This window comes from Spodoptera frugiperda, chromosome 3 (genome assembly GCF_023101765.2).
Source record: "Spodoptera frugiperda isolate SF20-4 chromosome 3, AGI-APGP_CSIRO_Sfru_2.0, whole genome shotgun sequence".
Lineage (NCBI taxonomy): Eukaryota > Metazoa > Arthropoda > Insecta > Lepidoptera > Noctuidae > Spodoptera > Spodoptera frugiperda.
In genome coordinates, this window is record NC_064214.1 from 11,739,082 (window position 1) to 11,751,445 (window position 12,364).

The window sequence follows — 12,364 nt, forward strand, 5'->3', positions numbered from 1 at the left end:
GTAACGAGTAACGTAATGTAATGTAACAGGAGCGGCGGTCAAGCAGCGTGCCGACCGGCCTAGAAGCGTATATAGTTACAGTACGTGCACGTAATAACTAATGCACTGGTATTTACTGGGTGGATCAATGTTTATAGCATTTAAATCTAACGTTTTTACTCTAGAAACAACTAAAACGTAGTGGAAACTGTACCCTTAGTACGAGTTTCCTTCAAGTTGAAATCGAAACGAAAGCGTGTTCGGCCCATCTGATTAGTTGGTTTATTCGCGCTGGCCAATCAAAGCGCCGCGCCGATAACTTTAAACGTAAAGCAAACTCATATTAAGCGTACAGATCTAAAAACGATCCTTACATCTGATGATGATGATAATATCAAAAAATTGATGGAGATTCTACTGGATTCTATGGAGATTCTCAATGGTAGTTACGCCCTGTCTCCACATTATTGTATTTTTATGGCAATAATAGAAACTATTTCTTAACTAGACATTTAGTATAAAAATATTCGATGAATAATTAGTATTTAAATAGTTTAGTTTAATTATCACATTGTGCGGTAATCGCTCATATATATATTTGTTTAATTTTGTAAGAACTTTGTAGTTTGTTAAATATAAAACATTTATTCACCCAGTAAGTATGAAACAAGCGCTGGGATCTATATAAGGGTGGTGTGGTTATTGTGTGCGTGTCTGTACGTGTATATTGTCTCGTGTCGCCTCGCGCTTCGCCCTCGCTTACCTTTCTAATCTCTCTATACTCCCTCAAAACCATACCGACGGGAGTTCCAGAGATTACTATGTGACAGTATAAAAATATCGATTGGAAGTGGGAATTAATTTTAAGTTTTCTTATAGGTACGTTAAGCTAAAGGCTAATTTTAAACGAACGTGGTTCTTAAGAAGTGGCCATTTTGTGTCTCAGTGTATGAATGATTGTATGTTCGGTATAACAGAGTGTTGATCACAGGTGAAGGGCCTACAGTTCCCGGGTTGCCACGACCCGAAATACTGTCGGCTGGTGCTGCATCGATCCAAGCTTCTCATGAAACCGGTCAGTGACAACCCTAGCCAATCCACTGCAACTTTCGTTCACCCCTAGCCAGCGGTCGCACTCCCCAAGATTTATTTCTAGCTCGATGTTTTATTTTTTGGTGTTATTATTATTTTCTTCTCCGATGATGATTTCTTTTTTGGTTTTCCATTTCACTAGACATTAGGACACTTTGTTTTCCCCCCATTCGTTCTCATTTTCAGCTGTTCTCAACAAGGAGGTTTTATTTACGTTCTGGCCACTTTTTATTTTTCGTTGTAGAGGTTCGTTTAGTAGATGTGTTGATGTCGATGTTTCCGAATTATTTTTGTTAAGTTCCAACTGTCTATTGCTAATGTATGTTGCGTTGTCTATTGCACATTTGTTTTATTAATTAAGCGAAGCATGATCTGTCTATGTTACTAACTTATTAATATGTTTAACCTTGATTTATTCTCTGTATTATCACATATTTATTATTTTTGTTTAATAATAATGTTATATTTAGGTGCTGAAACACAAAATCGACAACATCAAAAGAATGGCAGCGCATCCTTCGCAACCGTTGTGTAAGTAGATTGGTATTAAAATATGATTTTGAAATATTATTGCTACACATATACCATCATATAACAAGGCTTGCACAATCAATTAAGATAAATTAGCCATTTCTATGTAAGAATCTTCTTCGTTAAGTCCTAAGTAAGTACCCAATAACAATACAAATGTCGAATTGTAGACCTAACGGGTGGAGCAGACGGGTCCGTGCAACTATGGGAGTGGGGTCACCCATCCTGCGTCTGGTCTCCACGAGCTCCCGGCGCGTTCGCGAAGGTGACGAGAGTACGGTTTTCCGACTACGGGAACAAGTTCGCAGCATCAGACGCTGATGGAAACCTGGCTATGTGGCAACTGCATCCCGCACCGCATCAAGCTGGACATCCTCATGCCTCGCCTAGACCGTTCTTTGTAAGTTTTTACTATAATGTAAATAGTATTTCCATATTAATGTCTGATGTCTAATCTGTAATATTTTCTTCTGTCTTTGTCAATATTTTGAATCCTTTAGTCTGAATTCAAATATGTCAACTTTACAGTAAGTATAACCGGAGCTGCGGAATGCCTAGCGGGTTACCGGGGCTCCGGCTCCAAAAACAGGAGTAGGAACGGGGTTGTTTTTAGTCAGTAAGAGTCTGACACTCCCTCTCGCTTCGCCTAAGGCGGGAGAAGTCATTTGATTATTTTCTCCATCCAAAAAAAGAGGATTACAATAAAGAAACGATAATGTTATCATGATTGCATGGAAATGAAATGTATTGTCATTTGTTTTTCTTTTCCAGACTCACCAGTGTCACAGTAAAGGAATTAGCGATTTCGTTTTCCTCGGTTCTTGCAGTTTAGTTGCTACAGGTAATAATAGATATTATTTAACTAGAAAATAAATGTTCTTTAATATTACTTTGTTAATATTATACTCATTGGTTTTAAATATTCCAGCTGGCCATAGCTCCGAGAGTAAAAACGTAGCCGTGTGGGACACACTGATGCCTACTAAGAAAGCTTTAGTGGTTTGTGAGTATACTGTTTATTTATTTACTTCTTGGTTTCTATTTACTTGTGAACACCGAAAAGTAATGAAAGCAGTCTTTAAAGCATTAATAGAATTAATAAATATATAAATATTATTGTTTAGAATGGTATATTGTATAGTAGTATTATGTGGCCTTGGATATGTCGTAAAACTACAACCAGCAGCTACAACCAGAACAACCAGCACCCGAAAAACGTTCATTAGAATAGCAGCGTATAAACTGGATGTGCAATGTGTAATGATGTGTGTGTCGTAGCGTGGACGTGCCACGAGGGCGGCGCGGCGTGCGTGGCGTGGGCGGGGTCGCTGGGCGCGCTGGTGTCGTGCGGGCGGCGCGGCGACGTGCTGGTGTGGGACCTGCGCGCGCGCGCCGTGCGCCAGCGCCTGCACGCGCACCACGCGCCCATCAAGTGCGTCGCGCTCTCGCCCCGGGAGGACTACTACGCCATCGGAGCTGCCGATGGGGATATTAAGGTATCACGCTAAACACTTTTAATTATACATAGTTCAAATGTGGGCTTATATTCCTGCAATATACAAAGAAGGTAGGCTTTGGTAACGAATAAGATAAAGCGGTCACTGTAAAGTAATAGAACAGGAAATGATTTTATCTTTTTGTGAAAAACCAAATTAGGCCTACTAAGGTACTGTTTGTAATAAAAAGCTAGCTTAGCCGTATTACAAAATAACTTATCTGATAGTGATATGACTAATCTCGTTCAAATTGCAGGTGTTCTCATTGACGACTCACCAACTATTATACACGTTCGCGGGAGAACATGCCAGAAGTTCCTTCTTCAAGCACATTGGCCAGGGTGTTACGCAAATACATATCGGTAAGATTAACTGTGACTCCAATTAACTCATTAATTTACATTACATCGTTACGCCTTTAATCCCCGAAAGGGTAGGCAGAAGTGCACATTATGGCACGTAATGCTACTGTGTGTACACAGTACAACATAAATTATGTAAAGTGGGTGTACCCTCTTTTCACAATTTATATTGTAAGTCCCATGTAATGGTGGTGAGCCTATTGCCATATACCGGGCACAGTAATACTTCTCCCTAACCGGGAATTGAACCCGAGACCCCTTGCCCGGCTAACGAGGCAGTCACTTACATTATTTTATTTATCAGTAATTTACATTATTGTATTTATAATGCTCATATTGTTTTTGTAGACAATGCTGGCCGTCTATTCTCGTGCGGCGCGGACGGCACCATGAAAGTGCGGAAGCTACCCGAGCGAGACTCGCCGCTGCCTCATCAACCGCAGTATTAAGTCTGTGTGACTGCGATGCACGGTCAGTACCAGTAGTATACTACAAACATATATTATACATACATATATGTACCTCGTACATATATAGGGTGACTGGTAATATAATTAGTGACAACAAAATTTCCCGCGCGCGTATATTCCCATAATCAGTTGTTAGCAGCGAGCCGCCCGCGTTATCGGGAGATTAATAGGTATTTTGGGACTTTACGCTCGCGCGCTAATTTTAGTTGTTTTGTTATTGTGATTGTGATAAAAATAAAACTAATTAGTATACAAAAAAAGTTTCTTTGGGAAAGTTGTTTATAATCATGAGTACAATCACGTGTTTAAATATCGTTCACTAATTATTACCAGTCACCCTATATAGTGGTAGTCGTAAGAAAGCAGGTATGGACTAACCCCCGTCTTGTTGTAGGATGGCGAGACGCAGGAGAGAGCATAATGTGGTCCGGCGCACCGCGTCTAGCCTTACAGCCCTTGTGATGTACCTATTTATCGTTGTTGCTATTCAAATGTTACGAGTATGATGATCATTGTACGCCGTTAGACTAGTCACTGAGTAGGCGATGTTGTATCTTATAATGTATTTAAAATGTTAATGAATCTTTAGTTATTTCTAGTGTGAAATATTCGCTATTTTTAACTTAATAAACATGTCCTAGATAAATATATAATTTATTTATTAGCACTCGCTAGCGGTGGCTGGCGGCAGTGGCTGGCCTAAGCCGCGCGCTATACGTGGCGTACGCGCGGCGCTAGGAGTACGGTAGTGTGACATATTGTATGATGTGCTGTATTTTAGTGTAAAGTGCAATAACTAACTCGATGCTAACTTATGAATCCGACTATTGACGACGTCGAAGCCTTTACTAGATAACAGTTTAGCTCTTTTAAACAATTTAGCTTATGATACGAGTGCATATAACTTGTTGACGCATAATAACATATAATTTATTGAATAGGTATATATCAATCTATCTCGTATAAATCGTCGTTGGCTTACTGTAACTTGTTTATTACTATTTAATCTCGTGGCGCGTGCGATTGGCGGTCGGTCAGCGTATTTCATGTAATATCATTATTATACTTAATCCCCTTATATGGCACCTCATGTTCTAGTAGTAAGTATTATATTGTTATATCTATGTATTCTATGTGATGTATTCGAGATTATATAATATGTTCATGTTATTTTTAAAGCAATATTTTGTTCCATGAAAGCATTTCTAAACGAAGCAATAAAATTATAAATATCAAATATATTTTGTGTACTTTCCTGTGCTTTATTTTAACAGTATTATTATACGTTTGTAGTGAGGGAAATAACAAAATTATCTTAGACTCTGTATAGCCTGCAATGTGTTCTATATCTAAACTGCGCTTGTGATACATTCAGTGATATACTTACTAAACAAATTATAGCAATTTCCAATATACTAACAGATACTATTGTAAACTTAAATCTTATTTTATGTATATTTTCAAATTATTTATAGTTGAATTAGTAAAATCTAGCTACATAACACGGTCCCATGTATCGTACTAACCCGTTAGCAGTAATCCTAATAGCAAATAATACATAATATTGATGTTAGTCATATTATTAAATCCGTTGACTAAATATAACAATTTCGTTTAAATGGAACCCTATTCTGAGTGAAATAAAAGACATTGGTTTCGTTGTTTTTCTTTGGTTAACTATTTGTAATATTGTTTAGGTTAATGAACAGAACACCAAAGTTATATCTATCGAACATAATTGTTTAACGAGCTACATTACATAATTATGATAAATATCAAATTCAATTAAAATAAGTTACCAAGTTTAGGCTTTATGGTTTAAATTCGCACAATAAAAGCGGTATGCAAGAGAAGCGTTTTACTGTGACATGTACAAGTCAATTATTGTCTTAAATGTAACGTTATGAACATCTGTATATAATGGAAAGGTTATACGTACACAGGTAATCTTTGCTAGCTATGACAATACGCCTCGTGTACTAGTTGTCGAGTCGAGTGTACTTGTACAATTGCATCAATTAGCAATCATATGTACACGAATAAAGTAGAACACTAATCGCGCAAACCTTACAGGGAGTGCTTCGTATCGCTTCGCTTCTAGCATACGTACGAAATCCCCACTATCTTCTAGACAACCACGTATGAAATGAGTTGTATCACGCACCTGTTACAATATTATAGTTGAATGAACAATGTTCAATGCTTAGTTTGTTTTATTTATGAAGAAAACATTTAAAATAAAGTTTAACTCATAGTTATTGTTTTATTTCTATTTCTTTGTTTTTTAGATGACATATTCTAGAGATTGTATTGATATTGATAATGTTGTGTCGTTTAGTGAAAATATACTGAAAATATACTTATTATAAAGAGTAAAGAAACTTAATATTAGACTGCAAGATTGGATAAACTTCTACGGGGTTATGTTAATACTAAATAATAAAAGAAGGACTAGAGTTCAGCAATAATTTATTAATATTAAAACAAGTTTGTGTCATCATAGATTAAAATGATTATGAGGATGTTAGCACAGCTAAAACTCTGAAGACTTATGCTTTGCCCTGAGGCTGCACAGATGGGACGGCTTCTCACCAAACCATACAATAAATAAAGGTAATTGAACAGTTAGTATTCTTGACTTGAAAAAATGGAGACTGAAATTATTAAATTGGGATTGCAATAAGCATTGACAATATGACAATAATGCATAGCAAACCAAGCTCATTAAAACAACCTACACACTTAAATAAACGAAGTATATAGGTCATAGGTACAATATAACAGTATGCATGCACTACAATATAAATACTTTCAATTGTTGGCATTAACAAGAATGTCTTATAACTCGCGCACTCAGAGTCATTTAATGGTTACTTAACCCAGTCCTTAGCAATTGTTTTACATACAAAATTGTTACTAAAGAATAGTTTAAGTAAGCATTAAATAACTCTGAGTGTGGCAGTTAGTGAGGTATAAGGTACAATGTATACGACGTTGGACTAAGCATACAGTCTTTAAAAACAAATTATTTCAATAATTTCTTGTCGACATCACTCGTTTTAATTCCCAAATATTCCGAAACGAATTTCACTGCATCATCCTGGTTCAAAGTGGGCTTGCCTACAGGATTTTCTAAGAACAAAGTAGCAGATTTAATACCATTTGCGATGTTAACAAATTTGCAGAATGGACTGCTTTTAGACTCGAAATCTTTCGGTTTGTTTACGGAGGCAACCAATGTCTTAGAGTTTAGATTTGTCGTGTCTTTTACCTCCACCCCATCACACCATAACGTAAACTTCAACCCATACAGACCAAAAAGTACTTTGATCTCTTTATAAAGGTTCTCTAAGCTTATAAACTTATTGTTTTTATCCTTAAGAATAACACTACCTTGCTTACTTGTAACCCCAAACCGAGGTGTAAGGTCTTGTAGAACCACATTCGCCCACGGATTCGCTGGAAGTTCCACTTCCTTTCTCCAAGTAATAACCAGTTTTAGCAGAGAACCCTTGAGCTCTTGCGTCTCCTCAATAACAACGGGCATGGATGGCTTGATCTGTTCAATGGGTATCAGGGGCCCCTTCACTGTGGACTCTATGAAGTCGCGATGCAAGTTTATTATACGCACTATATCGCTGGCTTTATTAACAGAGAAGTAAATGTTCACGTCGTCCGTAGGCACTAAGTGCGCTTTCTTCCGTAACTTCTGAACTCTGTTTATAATCTCCCTGGCAAAACCTTCGTCAAGCATGTCCTGGTCGGGAGTAACGTTCAGAAGAATAAGAACATCGTTGTCGCTGTGCGCTTCGTATTGGTCGTTGCCTTGTGCCTGGAATATCATCCTCACCTCAGAAACATCAATGCGATGCCCCAATAATTCGATGAACCCATCGGCTATCAGTTTTTCGCACTTCTGGTTGTCAAGTGCCTTCAAAGCTTGAGTGATAGCCTTGAAATCTCCTTTCAATCTTGTCCCAAGAATTTTGTGATCAGGCTCGGCTCTTAACGTAATACCGTACTTTTCTTTGTCACTGGTTAAGTACAATTTTTTGATATTCAACTCTTCTAGGACATATTTTTCTAACGATTTGACATCGTCCAAATAAGTGGATTCACGGTGAATGACAATCATTTCCGGCAAAGGATACTTGATCGGTACTGTCTTTCTGTCTCTCACGACTCTTCCCAACTCGATCACGCTCTGCATTCTTTGAACAGCTCTTTCAATATCAGTGTCCACCAATTCTAACTTAGGTTCTGAAATCATATTGAAGTGTACACTCTCAAGAGAGCTGCCAGGCAAAAGTTGACGCAATGTCTTATACATCAGTTCTGTGAGGAAAGGTGTGAAGGGAGCCATCACTCGCACCATGTCGAATAAGACACCGAACAACGTGTCCAAGGCGACCTGACAATCCTTGACTCCATTTTCTCCCTTCAACCTCTTCCTGTTCATTCTCAAGTACCAGTTGGTGAGGTGATCGATAAATTTCGTCAGCCTTGGCACGACGGTGTACAATCTGTACGCCGCCATCTCCTTTTTCACGAATTGGATTAGCGATTGCGTAAATGACGTAATCCACTTATCCATAACGTTTTCCCTTACTGCCTTCTCATTAAACCTGTAGTCGATTTTGTCTTCTTGGACAATCCTTTCAACATTTTGCATTAAAAACCTAAAAGCATTATACCAGGGCAAAAACACGTCTTTAATAATGTCCCGGACACCCTCTTCTTTGAATCTTAGATTCTCTGCTTTAACCACAGGCGAATTAACAAGATAAAGCCTCAACGCGTCAGCTCCATACTTGTTAACTACGTCTAGAGGATCAGGATAGTTCTTCTTTCTCTTCGACATCTTTTGACCATCGGCGGCCAACACTAAACCATTTGCAATCAAGTTTTTAAAGGGTGGTTTCTTAAAGAGAGCGGTGGATAAAACAATAAGGGTATAAAACCAGCCTCTCGTTTGGTCAATACCCTCGGCAATGAAATTTGCTGGGAAAATGTCTTCGAACTCCTTCTTGTTCTCGAACGGATAGTGGAATTGTGCGTAAGGCATAGAACCCGATTCAAACCAACAATCAAAAACTTCAGATACCCTTTTTAGCGGTGGATGCCCGGGACGAGACGATGGAATCTCCAAATGATCAATGCTTTCCCTATGCAAGTCTTTTACCTCTTTACCAGTCAAAGCTTCTAACTCAGCAATGCTACCTACACACACCACTTCCTGTCTATCGCTTGAAATCCATAAAGGAATCGGTGTGCCCCAGTACCTATTACGACTAATGGCCCAGTCACGAGCTTCTTTCAGCCAATTTCTAAACCTCTTCTCTTTCACATATTCTGGCACCCAATAGGTCGCCTCACACGACTTCAAAAGTTCCTGGTTCATTTGTTCGACTCTAACGAACCAAGAAGGTACCGCCTTGTAAATAAGAGGAGTTTCAGACCGCCAACAGAAGGGGTAACTATGCTTAATTTGACCTACTTGGATGAGCCTGTTACGCGCCTTCAGATTAGCAATAATATTTTTGTCAGCATCCTTGACGTGCTGGCCTAAGAAGTCTTTAACAGGTTCCATGAACCTGCCACTGGAATCAACAGGACATATAATTTCCTGATCCCTAGTAATGATACCAGCTGCTAGACAAACTCTAAAGTCATCCTCACCAAAGTATGGTGCTTGATGGACAATACCAGTACCAGAGTCATCTGTAACATATGAATCAACCAGCACTTGGAAGGCCTTAGGGCATCGACCAACAAAGTAATCAAAAATAGGTGTATACTTAATTCCTCTAAGCTTTTCTCCAGGAAACTTCTCAAGAACATCAAAATCTTCGACATTTTTGAAAACAACAGGGAATCTGTTCTCTTGGAGAACATAACAATTTCCAGTGCTCTTCTCTTTAACTTTAACATAGATCAGTTTAGGGTTGACACAGAGAGTTATGTTGCTGGGGAGTGTCCATGGAGTGGTGGTCCAAGCTAGCAGTGAGAACCCTTCAGCTGTAGGGAATGAAACTACAACTGCAGGATCTACAACATCCTTATAGTTCTGTCCAGACTCAAAGTTAGACAGAGGAGTGGAACAGGCTGTGGAGTAAGGCATTACTTTAACACCTTGATACACCATGCCTTTGTTGTACAGCTCTTTGAATACCCACCAGATAGACTCCATGTACCATGGGTAAAGGGTCTTATAATCATTCTTGAAATCTGAAACGGACAAAACGAATATTATTCAGTTACTGCCATTACATCTAATTCACACATTTATTTAGCGTATTTCAGTGGTGGTGGACCAACTCACCGATCCAGCGACCCATGCGACCTATGATTTTTTCCCAATCCTCAGCATATGTCATAACAATTTTACGACATTCAGCATTGTATTTGTCAATGCCCATTTTCTCGACATCTTCAGGACCTTTGATGCCCAATTTTTTGTCGATTTCAAACTCTACAGGTAGTCCATGACAATCCCAACCAAATCGCCTTTCAACATGAAATCCCTGTAAAAGAAATATTTTTGTTACAATTATTAATTTCTTTACTGTCTAGCTTAAATTGAAGATTTCTCTCAGAGTATTTACAAAGGTAATTAAAATCATATAAGTACCTGTTGGTGCGCATATCTGGTGACAACATCTTTAATGGTTCCTGCAAGGATGTGACCATAATGTGGAAGTCCAGTTGCAAAAGGTGGCCCGTCGAAAAACGAATACCTGAAAATTTTCAAACAAAATGCTTTATTATTCCAATTTTGCCAATAGAGTAGATAACTAATTTTTATTTAAATGTTTGTCTTGTAGATTATTTTAAAACATTAGGCGCATTTTTTATTTAACAAATACTTTCGAAAATATATCGATTTTAAATATTGCGTGACGTCATTTCTAGGTACCTTTTATAGAAATGACGTATTTGCCTACACTCCTAAACTTTGATTCGTTTTTATCTAAGTAGTAAGTACTGTTATCTTTTTTGACAAAATATAAAAATATGTGTCTGATATTTTTTAACTATGTAATTGACAGACTAAATAGATTTTGAATCACCCCGTCATCATCCCTATTCTAATTAGGTCAGTTATAGTTACAGGTAATATACATTATAAGACCTATGAAGTAAATTATAGTAGTTTCATAGATTTGGCTGATATGCCTATGAAAATAGAAAGTGTACACTATACACACTGTACACTATGGATGCATTTAAGTGATTTGATTTGATTTGAAAGTGGTGAAAGTATCAATAGATGACATTCTACACAGTTTCACCTAATGTGGCCTGTTCAATCCTATATATTGCAAATTATGTGAGATGAGTCCTTTAAATTACAATATGTATTATTATGTGCTGTTTAATGTGCTCTTCCTTCAAATTAGGATTGCCACATGTTGTAGTCAATGTCTCATCAATGTTTATAAATAAACTCCTGTAATAGAGATGATGAAACATATTGTAAATGTTTCATCATGTTCTGTTTATAAACAGAACTTAGTAATTGAGAATGGATAAATTTTATTACACCATTTCTGAAAATTTCGCACTCATTTCACCCCATGGAAAAAGTTTTGTAGTTCATGTTCTTGGCTATCTAACAAGTCTAACTAGAATATAAACATGAAGTAGTGCAGTAACTACTGAAAAGTCATTTTTAAATCATGCCAATGGCTACACAAAGCCCAGGTTAACTTTAACTATATTGCTACTGTATTTAATATAGGTGTCTGAAATATTTTAGTTAAAATCCTATTGGATTATGTACATATTTAGAAAACATTTTATACCAGCGACTTGCTTTGATCTTAATACATGAATTTAATAATCTTATTCTATTAAAAATGAAAATTGAGGTATTTAACGTGAGATATTCCTGTTTCATGCTGCAGGAAATAAGATCGCCGTATGGTGCGTTTAAAAATGATATGATAAATAAGTTGAGTGGCGACATTTAGATATTCAAAATACCCTAAAAAGTAGCATTAAATAAAGCACATAGTTTTAAAATACTATTAGACACAATTTATTTTAAAAATATATAAAATTTCGCGGAAATTGTAACCTTACCTTGGTTTGTTTTTTGACTGCTTCAAACAACTTTGAAATGCATCGATTTCTTTCCAAAAGCTCAGAATTTTCTCCTCTTCTTTTGGAAAATCAATGTTTTCAGGTACTCGATTTACTTTTAAAGCCATTGTATTTTATAACCTTTTTAATTCCACGACATCATACACCACACTTGCGTCAGAACTTCAGAAGACCAACATTTTATAAAATGTCAAAGTTTTTTTTTACGCTAGAGACGTACCGCTAATCGGTACCGTATCGGAATAAAAGAACCGGTATACGGTACGGTAGAAAATAACAGATTGAATAAGGATTTTGTGAAAAATAATCATATCATTTCTAAAGAAAC

The 12,364-nt window shown here is 37.3% G+C and overlaps 2 protein-coding genes across 9 annotated transcripts in view; one reads left to right on the top strand and one right to left on the bottom strand.

Moving 5' to 3' along the window:
- LOC118274276 (dmX-like protein 2) overlaps window positions 1-6,184 on the top strand; it is a 51,409-nt gene extending 45,225 nt beyond the window's left edge. For 4 of the 8 annotated variants that reach the window (XM_050706280.1, XM_050706297.1, XM_050706286.1 and 1 more), the window contains 9 exons: window positions 971-1,054; window positions 1,542-1,602; window positions 1,773-2,002; window positions 2,374-2,443; window positions 2,531-2,605; window positions 2,881-3,098; window positions 3,355-3,460; window positions 3,809-3,931; window positions 4,325-6,184. In XM_050706280.1, coding sequence (XP_050562237.1) covers window positions 971-1,054; window positions 1,542-1,602; window positions 1,773-2,002; window positions 2,374-2,443; window positions 2,531-2,605; window positions 2,881-3,098; window positions 3,355-3,460; window positions 3,809-3,909 — 945 coding nt within the window. In that variant the 3' untranslated portion in view covers window positions 3,910-3,931; window positions 4,325-6,184. Of the gene's footprint in view, window positions 1-29; window positions 81-970; window positions 1,055-1,541; window positions 1,603-1,772; window positions 2,003-2,373; window positions 2,444-2,530; window positions 2,606-2,880; window positions 3,099-3,354; window positions 3,461-3,808; window positions 3,932-4,324 lie in introns of all 8 variants that reach the window. The other 4 variants (XM_050706305.1, XM_050706316.1, XM_050706288.1 and 1 more) reach the window with 3 other exon arrangements.
- A 198-nt stretch (window positions 6,185-6,382) lies between these two features.
- Window positions 6,383-12,221, bottom strand: LOC118274277 (isoleucine--tRNA ligase, cytoplasmic). The gene is made up of 4 exons (XM_035591730.2): window positions 12,016-12,221; window positions 10,562-10,667; window positions 10,253-10,454; window positions 6,383-10,158 (listed from the first exon to the last, which is right to left on the bottom strand). Exons 1-4 carry the CDS (start codon window positions 12,141-12,143, stop codon window positions 6,956-6,958), a joined length of 3,639 nt encoding a protein of 1,212 aa, XP_035447623.2. The 5' UTR covers window positions 12,144-12,221; the 3' UTR covers window positions 6,383-6,955.
- Between the last annotated feature and the right edge of the window lie 143 nt (window positions 12,222-12,364).